Raw genomic sequence first — 22499 nt, 5'->3', positions numbered from 1 at the left:
TTACGTACAATTTACGATGTGTCGATGATAGCCTTAAGAAGAACGACGAACGATCGGTGAAAAGCGATACGACGGTAACGATGATGCAATGATGATCTTTTTTTTGGCCTCTCTCTCTCCTGCCATGGCGCGCAAATCCGCACTCGGCTCCCAAATTGAATCCTAATTTCACGTGACGAAAATGACGGAGCTGGAAGGAGGAGACGCATTCTCTCGTTAAAAAAAGCTCAACGATAATATCCGCCGTCTCTTAAATCACGTGGCGAACGCCACGATAATCTTATAATTATCGCGTTCTTACCGCGCTATATAAGTAGATTTCACGCGGTTCCCAAATTTTTTCGTATCTTCACACGCGATTCCACAACATCGTCGATGTACAACGAGATAAATAACATTCCTCTCGATAATGAGATCCGTATCCGCGATAAGCGCAAACATGATTGACATTTTCGGGCGAAATCTCTGGTTAAAGCGACCTGGACAACAGCGACCCTCGGAGTCGCGCGAGTTTCGTTTTTAATAACGCGCGCCGCCGCTAGGTGCGCGAATTCGGTCAATTTTGGAATTACGATAGATTCGCAACGCGCAGTCGCGGCCGCGATGTACATACGACCAAGTACCTAATCACGCACCGCAGCTTCCGATTGAATTCTGGACTCGAAATTTACGAAAATGACGGCGAAAAGGTACAGAGATACAGAGAGAGAGAGAGAGAAACAAATTCTCACGGACAGGTAAACAACGTTCGCGCGTCTCGTAAATCACAAGGGTGATGCTAGTGTCGGTTAGTGTCGGTTTTCAAATATGTCGCGTATACTCCGCGACATATTGGTTACGTTCAGAAAACGCAACGCGATTGAGAGATCCATTTACTCGTGATAGGACTATTCCTCAAAATCTGTCTCGGTTCTAAAAGTATGACCCAATTGTAAGTAATTGTCTCTCAACCATTGCACAACTGTCGAGTTGTCTGAACGCACCCATTGACTGCTGGTGTCGATCTATCTTTTGTGTTTGCATCGTGGTTTGTTCGGTGTGTGCGGTACAAAAATGGACAAAAAAACCGACGCGCTCGAAAGCGAAGACGCGTTCGATATTGCGAGCGACGATGGTGTGTAAGTCGCTTCGGCGTCGTGTTTTTAACGGTCGGTGTCCGCGTTCGAACGAGCGGGAAAGGTCCATTTAGTTCGATGATCGATGCGGGAGCTTATCGAACATCTTGTCATCGTTGTCGGGCCGCGGTAAACGATGTTCGGTGGTAGTTCGAGAGCGACGAACGCGAGGAAAGGAAAAAGGTGGGAGAAGAAGGAAGAGGAACGAGAAGGAGATTGTAAGATAGCGGGCGGATCACAGGTGAGACTGTTGAACGCGCAGGTGGACAAATTATCTCCGTGTGATACGCGCGTTTCTTCCTCTCTTGTTTCTACTTTTCTCTCTCTCTCTCACACTGACTCGTTCATTCTCAAGGTCCCGCAACCAAAAGCAACGACGCCTATGCAGCACGTTTATATGCGGCAGTTTATTTCGGCGAGAACGATACTTTGGAGCTTCGGGAGGAGGAGGAGGAAGAGAAGAGGAGACAAAGAAAAGAAACAAGGTGATCGAGAGAGAGAGAGAGAGAGAAAGATGCGCGAGCAATGTTACATCAAGTGCAAATGAAAGGCATGGTGATGCAAGTCAATGATGAGGAAAAGGAGGAAGGGCAGGAGAGGCGGCGGCGTTCGCCAGATACGGCCTCCGCGCGCGAATCCATCGGGGAAGGTGGATGGTATCTGGGGATACCGGAGGCCGCGCGGCGGTGTAAATGCAATCAAGAGGGCCTCAATTAGACCGTCACGCTGTACATCCCTCATTTCAAAGTCCCTCGGCTTCTCTCTCTCGGGCTCATCTTCGCCACGTCCACGTCCCCGGTCTCCCGACCATCGATTTCGTCTTCCTCTTCTGGATCCTGAGGCGGGAAGGAGAGGAGCGCGACGTTGGAACTTTGTTACGAGATAAACGATTAAGGTGGTTTTGGCGGAGGCGCATACATATTCGAGAATATGCGTAAGAAGCTGCGAGGGAAGGAACATAGGTTGCAGCATGCTACACCGAGATAGCGGGGATTCGGCCTAATCTGTAAGTAATTTTTGTAATCTTTGCTTTCTTTTTTTTTACTCGATTATTGTTGCTTCGCACTTTGACGACGGAACTTAGAAAGACGCAAAAACAATCACGTTTTTTCAGTAAATCATGCGTCTTGTAACTCAGAAATTTTTTTCATCACAAAGATTTATATTTACAAGTGTGAAATAGATTTGCAATTTGGTATTTTTGTTGCGTTAAAGAATTCTGCTGTTATAAACAAAAGTACGTAAAAAATCACGACTCACTTTTTTGCGCAAGGATGTAAGAATTCTGAAAAAAAAATCGTATCTTAAGTTCCCTCTGCTTCCCAGAGCGATGGTAGCTTTGGTACACCTTGTATCTTATCTTCGGTTTAACAAATTTCGTAACGAGTTATTAAAAAACTCGGCGGCCCGTTCTTGCGCGAGGTGGCAGGATATAGGCACGTGAAATCGAATATGCCGTTGAAGAAAGCCCGAGAAGTTGAAGCGAAGGTTCCGAAAGATCGGAGCGATGCAGTTAATCTGCATCCATCGCGATGATAGGCGAGCGTTACGGAGAGAGGCGGAAAGTAATGGAGCAAGAGAGAGATAGGGGCTTTCATGTTAACCGAGTTAGTTACAAGGAACCCTGTAATTAGGGATTGTTAACCGGATAAAGCTTTGCGCGTGCTGCATGCAAGGATGGAAGAGAAGAGAGAGAGACAGCGAGAAAAAAAAAAGAGAAAAAAATTAAGTATTTAGATGAAGCGTCGTTAAAAAACGTTCGATTCTGCAGATTATCGGAGTACCAGACGGTGTCGCAATTTCGCCTCGAATATCTCGTTTCAATTAAACGTAAATTTAATAAAACGCGAACGCATAAAACTTACGTTGTCTGCTCGTCCAAAATCTTGCGTCAAATTTAGATTTTTATAAAAAAAAAAAAAAAACAAATCACGCGCTAAGCAAAGCGCTAGTCGTAAAGGAGGCGCGCTGGCGCATCAACGCGGTTCATCATTTCGTTTATCATCGAAAACGGCTCGAGAGTGCGATAAGAGTTGCGCAGTGAGCGAAAGGATAATCGAAGCAAATTGCGGGCCGCAGAAATAGATCGGTAATACGCGCGCGGACGAGAAACGTTGAGAGGGTACACGTTGAGCACGATCGATCGGGCGAAGGCGTGTCTCTCCTCTTCCTCCTGCGTGATCGATCCTCGATCACTCGGGCCGCGTCGTCGATCCCGCCGCGCCGCGCGATCAGCATGCAGACCACGCAACTAACCCGATCCCGAATTCATCGTGTCGGCCTGGTCATTAGCAAATTACTACGGTGTAAACAGTATCGACAGTGCCCGCGGCGATCGACGAATCGCGTATATGCGCGTGCACATCGCGAAAAAAGATGCTCGGAAAGAGGGGTTGAGAAAGGGAGAAGAAAAGCACAAGAACGCGGGAGGAGGGAGTTCAGCCAGTTAGTTAGCAACCGGTGATTACGACGACGTTTTACACCGACTCTAGCCACCTAATAACCGACCGCATCGAAATGAATTTAGCGATCGACGTAGCTACCATCTCGGAGTTGCTCGGACACAAAACTATCGACCGTTCTCGTGAATTGTTGTGGTACGAAATTTATTCGACGGACATTCATCTACCTTTGTCTCTGGTTTTGTTGTCGATTCGCATTCTACTTTCTTAATTTAATTGACCAAGCAGTCACACACACACGCGCGCGCGTAAACCCTCTCCCCCGCAAAAAAAGTTTCACTTCGTCAATTTTTTATTTTATATAATGTGTTGAGATCTACACGACATTGCGATTGTTTTTTTTTTTTTTATTTCTCTTCGTATATTTGACAGCTAACCGTGGCCCTCGTAAAAAACACGTAATAATCTCATAGTATCTCTCGTTCCATTATTCGTACTCCGGGGAGAAGAAGTTGCACCGTCACAATTACAATATACGAGCGATGTAGATATAGTCGAAATATGTAATTTAAGCGCGCGCACAGTTCGATACTCATTTAAGATTATCGCGTAAAGTACGTAATAACGTTTCGCTTATATGTGCGCGGTAGTACACACAGCGCTTGTAAACTAACTCCGCGATTTATCGCGATAAAAGCCTCACGGTCCCGTAATTCCGCGCATTAACCGTCCGATTTCTAATACCATTCCTCAATCAAGCCGCCGTTATAATAATATCACGGTTTTCCGGCGAACTCCGCGATCGCCGGACCAATGAAATCCCGCGAGAGAAAACTCGAAGTCCACTAGTTAGATACTCGACGCTAACAGTTTCAGGAAATTGGAACGCGAAATCGACTGAATATTATTATATCGTCCCTAGGCGTATCATTAAAATCCGTTCGTTGCGTGTAGATCAACGGTATCCAATATCCGTCCTCTCGCATATAATATAGTTTAATATAAAGATACATCTGTATAAAAAAAAAAAGAAACTTAAAATAATAAATTCTACGACAAATTTGGAGTAAATTTATATGAAAAAAAAGAGAGATTTACGTATCTTTTAGTAAAATTAAATGACAAGTTTATTTCTCAGATTAAACATCGTAAATTAGCGATTTGTATGAGTTTTGACGAGCAATTTTTGTTTTTTTTTTTTGTATTAATTATCGAGTGTAACGAAAATATATGTGCACTTTATTTTTGGCACATAATGTTTAAAATTTGCCGCGTTGCACGTCAGGCTCAATCGGCGAGCCGATTTGTCGGCGAATGTTCGATTTATCGACCGATCGTTAGCGTACCTTCTTGTGAGCATGCTCGCGCGCTGTTACACGGAATACATTACTAATTAGCTGACGCCCGTTAATGGCCCGAGACTCCATTAAACTGTAAAATATTTAAATAACTCGTCGGTCGGGCGTGTCCGGACGCGAATTACTTGCCGTAAGTCAGTCCCGAGGGATTCCTCGAGCGCGGCTTCTCGAGAGAGAGAGAGAGAGAGAGAGGGGGAGAAAGAGGATACTTTAATGTATGTGCGAGTAAATGGGGTTATTTTTCGAAAAGCTGACGAGCCTGCAAATTAATATCGCTATCCGACGCGTATCTCTTCGCGACGAAAAGACGCGATATTGTAAACAAGGATTTAACTTCGTACCAGGTTTTGAGTTACATTCAAAGTTGATGTTTTCTTAATTGCAAACTTTTTTTACCTTTTCTTTTTTTTTTTTTTTTTCATTCATAATCTTCGTCATTTTTTTGTACAGAGTCTTTTTTTTCAACGATAGAGATCGCTTGAATGAAAACGCATTTGTTTTTATTGTAGTAATTTATTCATTGCAAAGGAAAAGTAAAAGAGGTAATATTAAGAGTAAGTACAATGTTGTAGCTGATTTCAGTTTGAGAAACACGTGAAATAGCTCACCGAGCCAAATGGCATATTTCCGATCTTCATTCGCACTCGCTACACGGTACTTCTCGGATGAGACCTGCGTCTTCGTCTCTGGCGATCTCTCCGTTGCCAGAAATAGATCAGTCATATAAAACTTGGTTCCGATTTTATTCACTTTTTTCTTCCATTTTGTTGAGAGCGACCGAGAAAAGAACTTGAACTTTTCCAGAAAGCAAACAATTCGATTCTTCCGTTTGTTATCGCACGTTGGTCTCGAACCGACGATATTTCTTATAACCGAGAAGTACCGCATTACAAGATGTTCTCTGATCTGTTGTTATACGAATTGTATGAGATCTTGACATGGAGATACAGAGAGATTTATATCAAGTGTCGAGAATATGCCATTTGAAGAGACTGTCTATCGATCTGACTAATTCGCATTATCTAAGTTTGTGAAAAAAAAAAGAATAAAAAAAAATAAAAACGAACGGTTGATGTGTGTAATAAAAGGCTTCGCAACGGTGACACGCAGATCGTTATTACAAATATTTACAACAGTGACTTACACGCTATAAAAACTACTTATTAGTAGTTGGTAAGATCTAAGGGAGATATCATAGAACATTTGTTTACTTTTTAACTAAATTAGATAGATTTTTGTATATAAATAGTATCTTTTTCTCTTCATTATCTAAACGCGATGTAGTAAGATATCGTGTAAAAGTAAATAAAAACAGGACGCTCCTCGCGCGACTTTGATCATCGTCGATCGTGAATAAGATTTTTTCGCGACGAAATTACAGCCATGTATGTCAAATATTTTTTTTCGATTCTGATCTCTTCGTTCTAAACACATCTTGTCGCTGTATCAACATCTTGGACGGATACTTTTCGATGATCATTTTCCGCTAATATTGTGATAGTTCAATTCTCCTGGTGTGACCTACACACGTCGAGACTTACAACACATCGTAGCACTTTTTTGTTTATTTTTTTCTACATCAATTTGTTAATTAACAATCACTCAGTAAACTGATACAGCTAAAACACAGATTGACACTTAGCTCGGCGGCGTTTCAACTTATGAGATCGCCGTTCTTACGCAACCTCTCCAAGTTCTTCTGCTCGTACTCACGAGCCTTGAGTCTGAGCGAATTGATGCTGTTGGTTCTCCTGTCGATATCCGGCAGTCCCACGCTGCCCGTCGGCGAACTCTGCGGCGAAATGGCCGTCGGGGGCGGAGGTAGCGGCGGCGCCACCGGGGGATGTGTCAGGATCGTGGGCGCGGGTGGCGGCGGTGGTGGCGGCGAATTGCGCATCAACTTCGGCCGTTGCGCCGCCGATATGTTCGCCAACAGGCTTTGAAACGAGGCGGGCGTGTACTGCAAGGGCATACTGTGCAGCAGTGGCTGCGGTGGTTGCCGATGATAGGGATGCGCATAACTACCGGGAAGCACCGAGCCGGGACCTAGCGGCGGATAGCGGAAGGGGTCGAAGGGCTTCCTGTGAGAGAAGTTGACCAGGTGGGCGAAAGGGTTTGGCAAGGTCGGCGCCACGACCGCCGACGGTGGTGGGTAGGGAGTGTACGGATGTGCCTGCGGCCCGACCTTCTCTTGCTTGCGCCACTTGGCCCGTCGGTTCTGGAACCAGACCTAAAACACAAGATGAACACAAACGGTCTGATTAGGCGTCGTGTCGTTCGTGGAAGACGTTTAGTCGGGCGCGACGATAACGCGGCAAAGCCCGGAAGAATTCCTTTTACGACCTTCGGAATCCTTCCCGCCCGCGCGCGCGCGCGTTACGTAATCGCGGCGATGTTTTTTGCGAGTGGCACCTAAAAAAAAAACAGCAAGTCTTACATTCGCACGCAATTCTGTTTTGTGATATTTTTGCTTGTATGTGCTAATTATCGTACGTAACTTCTGTAGATGTGGAATAAATAACGGACTATAAATTTTTTTAATATTCGAAAGATCTTTGAACTTTTTGTGTGAAAAAAAACTTGAAATAAATACGCGGTGTTTCGTTTTTTTTTTGAGAAGTCACTCCGTGTTCTCCGTGTCAGAGATTCCGGTAGTAAACAGGTACTTTCTTCCTTGGAAGGTTGTTGTCTCGATTCGCAAGAGTTCGAATTCCGGTTACAGTGACGTATTCTCTCTCTTTTCAGGAAAGCAAAGTGAAAGAGAGAGAGAGAGAGTAACGTATCATTATTACCGTTCGCGATGCTCTCCAAGGAAACTGCTGCGAGGCAAAAAGATCTTTAGTCATTCGCGTGTTTTTCTCTCTTCTGTCTTTATTTCTCTCCGATGCTTCCAGTTTTGTCCACATCTGTCTCTCTACCTGAACTCGTTTTTTACGTTTCTTCACTAAAATTAACCAAATATCGACTTGTTGTAAACTCCGTTAGATTACCGATTCCTTGGCCCACTTTTCGTTTTCGGCGACTCATGATACTCGGAATCGGTATCGCCGCGTGTAACGAACTCACGATGCATATTATATTTTCAAGAATTATATGTGTTTCAGCGCGCGTTACATAATACTTTGAATTTCTTTCCTTTAGAAAATCAAAATTGTTACCAAGAAACAATTAAATATATTGTAATTAAACAATTGTTGTGTCAATAGCAAATATATAAATAATCGCATATATAGAAAGTTTAGATTCTAAATATTTATGAGCGATAACATTGTTCGATTTTTTCAATTTGAAAATCGGCAATAAAAGTATTATCTGAAATAAAACTCAACGAGATCAAGTTCCAACGCTCGTTTAAATAGAAATTAGATAACGATCGTGAAAGAATTGATGTTCGTGATGTTCGTTCGACACCGGTGCATTCCATTTCGTTCCATCGCGAGGCTTCCTCGAAGAGACTCCGAGCTCTCTAATCAGTTCAGCGGAAGTCCGTTTCTTCCTCGCTCCTTTCATCGGTGTCTCTTTTCTCTTTTCCCTTTTTTTTTTTTTCCCGTCGCTTCTTCATTGCTGCCTCCGCGCGATCCCATCGGTTGTTGGATCGATTTTATGTCGTGCACGACTGAACGCAAATAACGTATATCGCTACCGATTTCATTTTAATATCAGGTCGCGCCGAGAAAGAAAGAAACACGCGTCTCGTGACGGATTGCAATGACGAGCCGGCTTAAAGGCGGACAAACAACAATTCAACTTATCCAATCTTTTCGCGCGAGCACCTGCTGCGATTCCGACTCGACCAGTAGCAGCGGTAGAAAATTTTTGTATCATCGCGTTTCCGCGCGCCGGCCGCGCGAGATCGAGGATAGTTGCGAGCGCCGGGGCTTGTTACGTCGATTGTTCGAGTAGAACTTTTCGAGAACCGGCCATTTATCTTGAAACTTATCCGGGATCTTTTATCGTTTCCGGCGAGAGGGAGAGACGTTTTATGTTACCGCTCTTCGCGAGAACTCTCATCGGATAATTGAACCAAAATGATTTTCTTCATTTCCCACACAAAGAGTTTCCTTCGCTTATAGATATATTTTATGCTTGTGTATTTATTTGTCGTCTCTTCCTCTTCCTAAAGTTTTTTTTTTACGTCGAAGAAAATAAATCGAGCGTGGGCGTCGCGGAAAAAGGAGCGGAAACGTCGCGTTTTCGGGGAAGAAAACGTGTGCACACGATACCGGAGAAAATGGATGTCTCTCCTCTCGTAACAGACACGACCTTACACGGCTCGCTTAGTTTTTTCCACTTACGGGTTTCGTTCCCCGTTTTCCGTTGGCGGATTCCTCCAAGCCGAATAGAACGAACGACTTCGTGGCGTGTGTGTTCCACATTTGCCGGCTCGGCGGCAGCATTGCGGGTTCGAGAATCAAAAGTACCGCCAGAAGATGTAGACACTCCCAATACGGTTCGTCACGGTGCGCGGCCTCGTCATAGCGCGCGGACGAAAGGGATAAGACGCGTATGCTCTCGATGACTCTGCGATTTGATGATCGAGGTCGATCATCATCGACTCACCAACCCGGCGGCGGCGGCGGGCGTGTTCCGTGAGATCCACGGGATCCCTATTCTGGTAGCTCGTCATCGAGAAAACGATTTCGGATCGAAACGACTCGATCTGAGGGATGTTTCTATTTTTTTTTTTTTTTTTAAATACTCGTAATTATATTATACAGTTAATTGTATCGTCTAATAGATTCGGTGTCTCTCGAAATGGATATACATGTTGCGCTTTTCCATAATAACATTGTTAAAATTAATCATTTCTTCCGAACGGCCGGCGAAGTTCTGCGCGAATTAAAAGCGCGAGATTTACGATTGCGCAATAATCGATATTACATCCCGCGATACTTGAGTATATATCTCGATTTTTTCGAAGAAAAGGATGCGTATCCTTTCCGAAGACCATCGTGCGCGCGTTCCAGGTGCGCATGCACGGCCGCCCGCTTCGGAATCTCGCCTTAGTAGACGTACGCGGGAGATTAGAGAGAGAGAGAGCCCCTTGGCCCATCGTTAGGGCACAGGGTGAAGAAGGGGAGGAGGCCTCGGGTGCCAGGACCCCCCACAGCGAGCAGGATTGCCCCCAGCAGGGCGCTAAACATCTCCGACTCTCCGGCTTTTAAAACAAAACGCAACCACGTCGCCGGAACCTGGTCGTTTCGTGCTTAATCGTGCCGCATTAATTACACAAACGCCGAGAGTACGTTCGTTTCCTCTCGTTGCTTTTCTCCGCGCTTCAATCCCCTTCCCTTCTCTTTGCCATCTTCCCCCTCCGCGCTCCAAGATCCTTTCGCGCGTTCGACATACCGCATACAGACATATATACATACATATATATTTTGTATATATATATATATACACCTCGAAGGTTAAATGCGTGAATCGTTCTTTGAACTTAACACTCAATAACTATGAAAATTCGATACAAAGATATGCAGATCCCAAAGATAAAATCTCAAAATTTATTCTTCCCATTTTCGCTCCATGTTAACAAATTCCATTCGTATACGTTGAGATTTATGTGAATTAAAATTCCGTCCACAAATCAACGTTGGAAAGAATACTGTCTTATTTTCAAATGTCAAATAAAATGGACAATCCGTATGCGCGGATCAATTTTGATGTATATTGTGACACGAATATACGTTATTCATTTTCGAAACCTTTGGTATAATTTTGAGCAGCGGGAAAAGATTTTTACCAGGCAGAAAATATGAAGAGTTCGCGGATACAAAAACGCCGTGCGTGTCAAAGAGAGTTGTCATTTGTCCGTTGTCGTTTGTTGGTCGCCGAATTCGCGAAATCGATTCGAGGAAGCACGAACATTTCGCGTGTACGTACGTACGTCTCGAGACACAGAACTCGAATACGAAAGGTGAAATTTTTATGCATGTATATATACACATAGTTTTTTTTGTTTTTTTTTTTTTATAGTTTCTGCCATCGCGCTGTACCAAAAGAATGTTTTCGCGCGCGCATCGGCAGAAGTTCACGACTTGTCGATTATCTCGTCATACACCGGGACAGATCGTAAAAATAATTAATCGTCAGCGCCGCAACAACCGATAATCACTTTGCCTAATAGCAATCTGTTATTCATGCGAGCGCGACGGGTTTTGCCGGGGCGAAACGAGCCTGCGGGCGGAACGTTCATTATTCATCGAGACGTGAAAAAAGCCACACTCGATTAATAGTCAAATCGAGAGCCGAGAATTTGTTTGCTCGGGAATTAGCGTTTCTTCTAGACGTAGTCGCATCGTGAAGGTTTCACGGACGAGCGTGTAATTTGTAGTCGCGCGCGCGATACAAAATATTTTTCAAACCGTGTTTGGATTATTATTGAGCACCGCGTATATATATATATTTTTTTTAAATTATTAACACCTTTTAAAAAAGAAATTCGAATTGACAAAGAATACCGCGATTAAATCGAAAGTTTAATACGCGTGAACTGTTCAGCGCTCAACGCGATGTTTCTCTATTCTCGGCGAACCCGCAAACGCGATTAAGTTAGCGGTAATCCGCAACATATCCGGTTGCGCGAATATGTTGGTCTTAATTAAATTTATCTTATATTTATACACATAAATATATTATGTGTACGTATGCGTATGTAGTCATGTGCGTCGAATTTTCATGCATAAATTTTTAGCATTCTTTATAAATTTCTGAATTTAGTTGCATTATTTATTATGAAAATTTTAAATATATTCAACGTCATCGTTTAGCGTTAAATGCACATTATAAATACGAATCGCGCGAGTCTTTAACGTCTCCGCGCAAAGAAGGTATTTCATCCTCAAACGGCACCGCGTGATTTCATGAATTATTAATGATCGCCAATGATGGGTCATGTATCCTAATTTCTGCGCGTTGATGCGCACGGGGGCGAAGTGGTCTCGAAAAAAAATCGCACCTCATTCTCCACGACGATGTATTTGTCATGCATATTAATGACGGCTGATGGACAAGCGGAGAAGGAAGAACCGAATCCGGCCGACAACCTAATTTTCGCGCGTTAGAGGACGAGCTGCGGCAGAAAAAAATTTGTGCGATCCGTGTTCATCTCAAAAATCGCTCATATCGTTTATAAATGGAACTCGTATAATATGTCATTCATAAATTTCCTCTCAATTGGAATTCACCGTTATCTCTTCTCCGTATCTTGAGAAATTCAACGAGAATTTTTATATTACAGAGACACGCTAAATATTTGACTCTGGAATTCATTCGAACAGATAATAAGATATATTTTTAGCGGCAAACAAACTGTTGTCTGATGCGAGATCGTAATTTAATTTCTAAGAATAATTCAACCGCGATTAGCATTTTACATCGATGTTGAACAAATCTACAATCTCTGAACACGTCTCGCAATATATTTCCGGAATTATTCTTCAAAAAACAAAACAAAAAAAAATTCATCTTCCTCAATTAGCGAGATTGCGCATAAAAAGTCGGGAGATACTGCGAAAAAATGGAATAAGTGCGCTTAAAATTATTTCCTCGAAATTGTTTCCGTAAACCAACACGCGTAATCCAGCTCCTTGCATGGCGGCAATTGACACTTGTATCGCAATCGAGAAGAAAGAAACACACGGTAGCCGATCATTCCGTCGCAGCAAGCGCACGAATAATCGCCACGAGGGCTCTTCCTCTCTCTCTCCCTTTCTACACAGAGATTCCTGAAAGTTATTAACGCCACCACGAAGAGAAGTTTTACGACAAACGTGTCATTCTTCGGGTGGAGAACGGGCGGCAGTGACTCTCATATCGCGTGCGCGTTGCGCACGTAATTCCCGGTCATCAGTGAATCGCCGATTTGCCGATGAAACGCCGCGACGAATTTGCAAGTATAATGAAAAGTGCCGGGTTAAAACGTTAAAGCGTCTGTACACGGTGCGTAGAAAGTAATAAGACGATCGAACGCAAAGGGCGCGACGACCGCGTATATGTATATCGGGGAGATATATAGCGAGGGATGAAAGAAAATAAAAGAAAATAGAACGAGAGGAGAAGAAAACGCGCGGGTTAATCGGAAGGAAAGAAAAAGAGTAATAAGTAAGTACCGGGAATAAATTAAACTAATTGAGCAAATTAGCCAGCTGTTCACGCAACTATGGCGTACGGACACGCCAGTAAGAAGCGGGCGCGTCGTCGTCGTCGTCGTCGTCGTCACGCAGAAGATGTTTACTCACGCGGCTCTTTGAGTGGATGATATATCGGGTTGTTCGGAAAATACGTAGCGGTTTTTAAATTACATTTAAAAGCTTATCTCTCGTATCGATTATAAATTAGCTTTTTATGAATGTTTAGCGTATAAAGTGCTGTTCGATGTTTTTTAGTATCTATGCGCAATGTGTATACGTCTCGGCCGGTGTTGTTATCTGTCGGTACCTGTTGGAAAACGCCGATTGTTTGAACAACTCAATAAAGCGACAGAGAAACATATTACGCGAAGATGAAAAAAAAACTTAAACACACGCAAATGAAATTTAAAAAAAGCAAAATATTGATACTTTCAATAATGATCTTTAACAGTGTCTATATATCTCTTGTTTCAATAAAGTTTGATGTCTGTGTGTGTAATAGAATCTGTGTGCGAGAGTTAATAGCTTTTTTTTTTTTCAATACGCAAAGTCTCTACATTTAATCTCGAAAGAACATAATAGATGAAATACTTATATGCTGCTTACAAAAGCGAGCTATTATATCATTATAACATTAAGAGAAGAGTCGCAAAAAATATAAAAGAAGAGAAGACTGTTTTTTTTTTACTTTATATATAAAATTTTGTTCACATCAAACAATCTTATCTAATTGCAATTAATAGACACAACATAATAGTGCTTTTATAACGATTTCCGATTTCACATTTAATCGTAATTGCACGTACTTACGCAAAACACACCGTCGTAAAAAAATTAATCGTCAAACGACAGCAATCAGACAGTAATAAAAGTGAAACTAAGTGTGTGTGTTAATCCAATGATTGGATATTTAAATATATTCAAATATATTCAAATTGCATGCGATTATCATTTATACGCAAGAGCAAACATTGTTGTAGTTTCACAATGCGCGCACGTTTTTTTTTTTTTTTTTTTTTTTTCATCGCTGATTAACAACGTGTGTCTTCAATCAATTAATGATATTATTCAATGCGCGTTATCGCAACAAAAAACTGAATTATCTTGTATTTATTGTCGACGATTAAATCAAATATTATTGCTCTTTAATCTACTGTCTGTGTTACTACTTAAACAACATGTTGTAGCGATATTTTTCTGAAATTAAAGTAAACAATTAACAACAACAAACTGCGTTCGAGTGTAGACACTTTAGAGTCGATGAATTTACTGACGTCAGCACTTAATTAATATCAATATTTAGAGACAACGCGCGTTGAAGAGCAATCTACTATGTATTTTCTAATAAATAATCGTATTTTTTTATTTGTAACAACTTTTCCTATCGTTTAAACTAATAATATATTTTTCCTATCGTATACGTTCTTCATCGCGTTTTGCGATAAAACATTATTGCAACAAATAAGTCTTCCATATGTATCATGTTTGTTTTTGTAACGTTTTTTGTTTTTTTTTTTAAAAAAAAACGTAGAATAGTGTCTTGCGCGCGAATATATTTCTCATAATCAAAAATCTCGTAACAATCGGTTGTACCGCGCGAACGATATATATCGCATTTTGCCACGCTTGTTCGCATTGTATATACGGGTTGTGGCAAATTGCCACAGAGAGATGGGCATCACATATACGTGACCGCGAGAACTCAAAGTAATTCTTAAGTAATTCTTCAACGCGCGGGGGCCCCTAGAGGACTATTATCCAAACGAAATGTCAGAGGATACGAGATAATTGTCGCGTTACGCAAGAGACGCGCGCGTTCGCGCATTATTTTCACCTTCGCGCTAAGGAAGACGCGCCTATAACCACATTACCAACGTCAATTATTAACTCATTTTTCCGTTCAACAAAGTTTGACGCGCAACCGGCTGCTTATTATTAAAATAATGTCTAAGTTACGCCACATAATGTGCCAATACGTATAATCAGATATAACTTATCAATTTGATTTCGTCACGCCTTGATGCGGGTATATTACTGTTCTATAGACAGTTCTTCGTTAGAGCCGTTCGTTTGAGAATTGCGGTTTAACAATTAATTACCGGAATCTTTTGTCTTTATTTTACACGCATATTATACCGAATTATTTCATTTTTTTTATCTTTAACTGGATGTCAGTTCGTTCAAATTTTTAATTTTCTCAATTTTCTTTTACTTGTCATTATTGTTATATTCAACATTTAAAAAAAAACGGATATTCCTACGTCCGGCGACGAAAATAAAAAAGCAAAGACTGTGAGAAAAATTTCGGAAGATCCGAACAAATTTTATTGTGCGCGTTTAATGAGCACGACGGAAGAAAACTCTCCGAGAAGTTAACTTCGCCTAATCGCTGTTACTGCGATTTGTTTTACGCGAGAGAATAAGTCAAGAGGTTCCACTGACCTGTATTCGTGCCTCCGTCAGGTTGATCTTTATGGCAAGCTCCTCCCTAAAAAAAAACAAAAACAAAGGAAAGCGATCATTACACAAGAAAAAAATGAATCAAGGCCGCGTGCAGATGCGGGCAAGTGAGTTTTTGCGCGTGCGAATTATTTGATTCTGCTATTGCGATAAACTCGAATTAAACGACAAATTTATACGAGTTTTGATCTCGGCTCGAATATTATATTACTCAAACGAGTAAGTCCAGAGACAAGATATAGCTCCAGTAATAAAATTACTGACTACACAGTGCTGTGCGTTCAGTCACTGGTTTGCTCGGCAACTTTACTTTTTCGAATTCACAACAGGCAACATTTAGACGTGTAAATCTAATCTCTCGTTCGCGGTCGATTTATTCAGAAATGAACTCTTAGTTAATATCGACGAGAATAACATTTACTTTTCCTTCCCTCTCTCTTTGTTGTCAAAACGCATATCTAAAAACGTTAAAAGTATAAGCGCGTATACACAATCATATAGATAAACAAATAAAATTATTATCCTTTTTTTTTTTCGCGACTCGGCAACACACTCGCACACGTGATGCAAAAAAAAAAAAAAAAAAAAAATCGTTTAGTTGTCTTTTAATAATGTCGGAGAGGAATATAGCGGTTTTTACGGTTTGACCTCGTATCGCATCCGTGAGAAAATCACAGTTCCCGTTCCGCGAAATAGCCAGAGAACTCGGTACCGGTAAAAACGCGCGTGTTCATTATCTTAATTAGTTTTGCATCCGAGGCAGATTAGCCGACATAACGACGTACGATGAGGATTAATTGCATTATGTATCGCGCGGCATTTACGTGTGATTTTCCGTTCGATTGCTACCTGCACGAGCCGCCGTGACGAGAGCTATTAATATCTATTACGAGACGATCAGAATCCGTGGCGAGCAACGCCGCGCCATCCCGGCTCTCTCTCTCTCTCTCTCTCTCTTGTGCACAGAGATAGAATCTCTGGTTTTATATGGGTGACTATAGTTTACGTTACCCTCACCGAGGCGCGTATTACGAATACGATTATTATATATACGTGACTAATTGACCCGGTCCCGCGTAGCGGTAATGGCAAATAATTATTAGCCCGTGATATTTTACATAACGTTCGATCTTGTCACACGGCAATGTAGGTACCGGTCGTTTCCTTTCCGCTCGATCGGGTTTCGCATCCTTCGCTCGCGGGTGCATATAACACCGAGTCCTCGCGTACTTACATACGTGACACTTTTCTGTATATGTAATATATATATATGTATATACATATACGAAGAAATCCGAATGCCACGAATGCCGGAGACTACTGTGATTAAAGAAATAAGATGTAGAGAGACTGTTGCGAACGTGTCGTGGAATTAATTTAAATCCGAGTGCGCGCAACCTGTAATCCGAAACTTGCGATAATTCAGACTACTTATCGAATGCGCGCAAGTACGTATTTTGTGAATTAAGAAGCGTCGTGGCGGGTTTGTCACGCTACGTGTGTGACCACTTAGAAGAGGCGGATTTATTCTGTTGTTTTGCCACATACAAAAAAGTCATGTTACGCGTTAATTGTAATAAAGACTTTACATTGTAAAAATTGTATTCTTACAGAAAAAGCTTGTAACTATGTGCGTTCGATATATATATATCTATATGAGAAAGAGAAAATTAATAGTCATCGACTTCAACCGTCATTAAACTCCTTTCGGTTGATTTACTTCGGTTAATCGATCGCGCGGAATGTGTTTCCAGTAAAGATAATAAACCCGACGTAAAGTCGCTGCTCGCATGATTTCACCGGAAATTATGCGAGAGCGCATTTCCAATTCTGTTCTTTCTTTTTTTTTCTCTCTCTCTCTCTCTCTGAGAAAACGAGGCAAACCAGAGGCACGAAAGGATCATTGCGCGAAAGCGAAACGCAGGCGTGAATCATGACCGAGTATCGATAATTGATTCCTCTCGCGTCGACTATTCATTCATTCCGGAAATATTCGCGATTGTATTTGCGATAAGAAGGGAGGACCGAGACGGCGATCACATGCAATCGGTCGGTATGTTGTATCCGAACGGCGGAAGAAAAAATGAAAGAGAAAAGAATCGCCGAGCAGCGCGCGAGACATCCCATCTCTCTCTCTCTCTCTCACTCATCTCGCAGGCAAATTGCCCACAGATGTTCCACGAAATCGCGAGAAAATCTCGGTGATTACGCCGCGCACAGAAGCTTCGATCGCCCGAATCTCATGTTTCGCTGCATTTCAGAGCGGTAGCTTCCGAAATTATAGGGAATTCCGGGGGTGAGTCCGAAAATCGGCTGCGGTCCACAAATTCTCTCGGTTCACGTCGCGTTGATTTTTTGTTACATCACGATCTCGTTTCTGATTTCGAGATATCATTCTGCGATTTTTCGCCGCCTGCGATCTCTCATACGCGAGAAATTCTGTTAACGAAAACACGTAAATATATGAATGCCACGTGCGAATTGATTTTTTCCAAGGTTTTTCCGAATTTCAATTTGATTCGCGCTTACATTACAATCGAGGCTTTTAAAAGCGTCGGAAAATATCGTTCGCATCAAGTTGCGATTAAACAAACTAATCACGAACGATGTTTAGGTATTAATTAATTGTCCGAAAAGACGTTCAGTCTTGTAACCCTCCGATAATTGCGAAGCGTATTCACGTCGTCAAATCATTTTGACGGCCCGCACTCTCCGCGGGGCTTCATATTGGAGGAAACGTAACTAGAAGACGCGCGTTCGCATATAAGCCGCGGGTATTCTCCGTGATTACCCGTTGTCGTGCGCTAATGACTACTTTGGTGAAACATAGTTGCGGACGGTAATTCGTACCTGCTACCAGGCGGCTATCTCGGCTTCGTTCGTTCGTTTTCAATGAAACGCCGAGTATGAAAGCGCGCACCTATCAGCTGCTTCTCACGAAAAACGAAAGGCTTGCGCCGCCAAACGATAAAATTACGTGGTCTCTGTGTTCATTGCGCTCGCATGATTCATAAACGCAAATCGTCGGGGGACGACGTGCCGGTCAAAATAGACACACTCGTATAACTTTTACGTGTCTATTATTTTACGCGTGATACACGCGTAAGAACCTTGTTTCTCGCAAATCAACAGCGAGATCAAGGAAGATGCCAGAGACAAGAAACGGTTAGGAGATTTTATGTCGGACACTTCCACGCGTCTCTATTGTGTCTCTCTCTCTGTGAATGAGGAAAGTGGCTCGTACGCCAATCTAGCCAACGACTCGGACGCTTTATCTATCTCGCAATCTTTGCGTCACTCTTCTGACCACTCGCGATATAATCTTTATTAGATACGCAGTGTATACGCACAGCTGTGTGTGTGTGTGTGTGTGTGTGTGCGCGAACGAAACTCACACACACCGTCGAATAGTCGGACGAGGCTCAGGCACCTTGGGGCCCCTGTGCGAGTAATAATAATTTAGCCTTTCCCTTTTTCTCTCTCTCTCTCTCTCTCTCTTTTTCACTCTCACTCTCTTTCTCTCTTTCGAGGCGCACTCGCCGGCGTCCTTCTGGATTTAATAAGATCACGAAATTTCGCGGTTAGACGGGCGTCCCTAATTACACCCGCCGTTCACCGAGACTCTCCGAGTTTTTTTACCCTCGATTCGCGTATATCGTTATTATTATGCGTCCCTCTCCACAACTCCACCGCGTCCGCGATGTGTCCTTGCCATGGGAAATGCGCGAGCTTCGGGAAAAATCGCGTCTGACAGACACGTACTACACGCCGACTAGATTAGTCGGTGCGACTTAATGGGAAATATAATGCCGCACGATGAAAACCTCGCGCAACATCGGTTAGATTCATAAACTGTGTGTCCTAGAATTCAATGTGAAACAGTCCTTTTGCGAGATTGTAATATGCAAGTAATGTAAGGTTTTTTTTTTCTGTCAACGGAAGATGATATTCTTGAAATTAGATAAAGATATTATAAAGTTTATATTTCTCCATTATTTATAAGATAGACTCTCGAAGGTATTAATGTATGTGTGTGTGTGTGTTCGGTATAGAAAATAGATACGCGTTACGAAATACTCGATCCGTGCGTTCAACGCAAAAACGTGTTACCGTTCACACGCTTAACGCAAAATAGAACGTGACTAATCTCCGATTAACGCCACTGACGCGATAATTGCGCGGATTGTCTTTACAATTCTTTCGTTTCCGGTTTCTTTTTCCGCGGGGCGTGTGAGCGGGAGGATTTTCCTCGAAATCTCTGCGCGAGAAATCATCTTTCGCGAATGAATTTGGCGCGAAAAACAAAATGGCGCGTTACTTCGCACGAGACTGCAATTCGCGACGAAATAACATTCTCGGAATGTAACTGTTGTGGCTAAAAAACAAAAACAAAAAAAAAAGGAAGTCCTTCCTGTCTCGTATACCTCGTGTCCTGTGTGCAACATTGCGAAGTCACCAGCAATCCGGACGGCTGTGCGAGGCGCGAATGGATTTGCCAATTTCGCAACCGCACGGTAGTGTATAGTAGGTATAGCGTGAACTCAACGGCCGGGCATCAAAAGAGACCGCTAAGTGGATTAAAGACGAGTTTCTTCGTCATCTTTGCCTAGAGTTCTCTTTCTCTTTCTCTCGCTTTTTCTCTTTCTCTGAGACTCCTCTTTCTTTGCTACTCCCGCCGTGGCATCCTGCCGTTCTTATTTGCTTCTACTTGCCACACGGCGCGAAGTCCTTCGTTGCAACCGCGCTTTGTCCAGAAGTCCGGGGACGTACGGAGGGAAGATAATTTACTTAACTTACATTTAATCGTGTTTGCGCGCGCGCGCTTATTTATTCGCGTCGTTTGCGTCGACAGCAGCGTTTGGAATTAATGCGTCTGGAATTTAATTCGATGACGAAATGGCCGTGATTAATCATCACCGGCGCGTTTCGATCTTCGATCACGTTTAGTCATAGAGACTAAATCATTTTTTGTTTTTTTTTTCTGTAATGTAGAAAATACATTCCTTCGTTTTATTTTATTTGCGGAGATTAACATGAATGCGCATAATTCACGCGGAAAAATTGCTTCTTAATTGTAAAAAAAAAAAAAAAAGAAATTGAGAACTTCATTTTAAATTACACAAATTCTTAAAATTATCATCAATTATCTCCGAACTGACCTTGTTTGTTTCGGTCAACTTATTTGTTTATTTCGTCCCTGTCGTATTTCTATGAGATCTACTGAGTTGCTACTGTTTTGCCTTAAAGACACTGTAACAATACTATCTATATAGTTCGCGTTTTGAATAATATGTACGCGCGCACGCACACCGCGGAGATGATTACATTATCTTTAGACACGAATACGAATCGAGTTAAGTAAAGAGACACAGACAGAAAGACAAAGAGAGAGAGACAAAAGAATACGCGTGTAAGACGTCGCTGGTGTGAGCAAGAGGCTTGGCGCGCGGGTAATTCGTGTAATTACCGCACAATTACATTATCTAATTAACCCCGGAGGTCGGAGCAACACACAGAGCCGTCAGTCGCCGCGGCTCAGCGGCCGAGATTGTCCCGCTCGTGGCGCAATCGCAATTATTGTTTAACGCGCGCAACACGAAACCATCAGATTTGCACAACTTCGCGGAAATTTACATGATAAAAACAATCTTCTTTTTTTTTTTTTTTTTTCAGTTACATTACAATTAGTTTTTTAATTTTTCTCGTACAGAATATTTTACGTAAGGGGAAAACAACGTATATTATAAATTTCAAACGTATAGTTGATAAATACATTTATCAACTATTACGTTTGAAATTATATTGCATTGGATGTTTTTTTTGTTTTTTTTTTTTATCTGTAGCATATTCACGCAATTATCGTTAATTATTATCGATGTTTATGAACTTCTTGTTCCTGCGCAATTAGTTACTCTTTGTAGACGAGGAAGAAACCACAGTTTTTTTTTTATTTTTTTTATTTTAATTCTCGTTATCTGCTAACCACACCACGGAAATTGTTTTCCGTGATCGACGATCGGTCTGCGGGATCTTACACACGCGTTTTTTCCGTATCAAGTTTGGTTGCTGTATCTCGAAGATTTGTTTTTTTTTATCTTCTCTCCGCAATCATGACGAATCATCGGTATTATTTCTACTGTTATTAAGTTATCGTTAAAATACGACGCAAATTGTTTTCCTCCGAGAAGACAACCGGAACAGCCCGAGTCACACAGAATTAGTCATTCTCTTAGGCGAGAAGATTTGACGGTATCTCGTCGTACGCAAAAGTGGGTGTTTTTTATTCTCTAGGTGTAGGTCGATAAAAAAAAAAAGACAGTTACAAATTTCCGTTGAAGAAACGCGAAATAATTGTTTCGAGATTAATTGGCATATCAAGGAGAGATCGGTCGTGTAACGTCGGAAATTTCATTACAAACGTAGAAACAAACATTGACTCTGATAAACAGACAATGGAGTTACGAATTAGAAAAAAAAAAAAAATCTACGCGCACACATATTCAAGAACCATAACATATGTTGCAATCTAAATGCGTTGTAACGATCGCGCTGAATAAACAAGTCTTGGAATTTGCCATTTTATCGCGACATAAATCACACACACACACACACGACTGCACTTTATCTCTACACATAGATGTATTTACATTTGCGTAACTCGATAGACCTTTTGATAAATATGAACAAAACAAAAGACCTGTTAATTACAATGACACAATAGCGATATATATCAACGCACGCGATAAAAAAAAAAACTGACTATATAGTTTTAGTCTCCCGGCAATTAGTGTCGCTTGCTATCTCTGTGTAAACATTATATGATTAGGAAGAATGGATATTGATGTGTACAGATAAAATGTTTTTTTTTTTTGTGCAATCCGAAAGCAGATATCGAAACTGTTATTTAATTAAATTTGTTGTCACAAACTTATTGAAACTGTCAATTGTGCGAAACATTTTACGAAAAACTTTTTTTTGGAAGATGTGAGATTGAATGAAAGAAAAACCATGAAATTAAAAAATTCAACAATA

The 22499-nt window shown here is 41.8% G+C and overlaps 1 protein-coding gene and 1 long non-coding RNA gene across 3 annotated transcripts in view; one reads left to right on the top strand and one right to left on the bottom strand.

The window, feature by feature from the left end:
* The first annotated feature begins 1108 nt into the window (after positions 1–1108).
* The window catches only part of LOC109855987, a 64318-nt gene continuing 42927 nt past the window's right edge, over positions 1109–22499 (top strand). Inside the window, exons 1-2 of the long non-coding RNA XR_002250346.1 lie at positions 1109–1356; positions 1471–2121. This is a non-coding gene — a long non-coding RNA (uncharacterized LOC109855987). The remainder of the gene's footprint in view (positions 1357–1470; positions 2122–22499) is intronic.
* The window catches only part of LOC109855985 (homeobox protein aristaless-like), a 109557-nt gene continuing 92439 nt past the window's right edge, over positions 5382–22499 (bottom strand). For both annotated transcript variants that reach the window (XM_020430761.1, XM_020430760.1), the window contains exons 3-4: positions 15450–15495; positions 5382–7105 (exon numbers count right to left, since the gene is read on the bottom strand). In XM_020430761.1, the coding sequence (XP_020286350.1) occupies positions 6530–7105; positions 15450–15495 (622 nt within the window). In that variant the 3' untranslated portion in view covers positions 5382–6529. The remainder of the gene's footprint in view (positions 7106–15449; positions 15496–22499) is intronic.

This window comes from Pseudomyrmex gracilis, unplaced genomic scaffold (assembly GCF_002006095.1).
Source record: "Pseudomyrmex gracilis isolate BER0280 unplaced genomic scaffold, ASM200609v1 scaffold_104, whole genome shotgun sequence".
NCBI classification, from domain to species: Eukaryota; Metazoa; Arthropoda; class Insecta; order Hymenoptera; family Formicidae; genus Pseudomyrmex; species Pseudomyrmex gracilis.
Note: the sequence above shows the minus strand (reverse complement) of the source record. Positions and strands in the feature narration are given on the sequence as shown.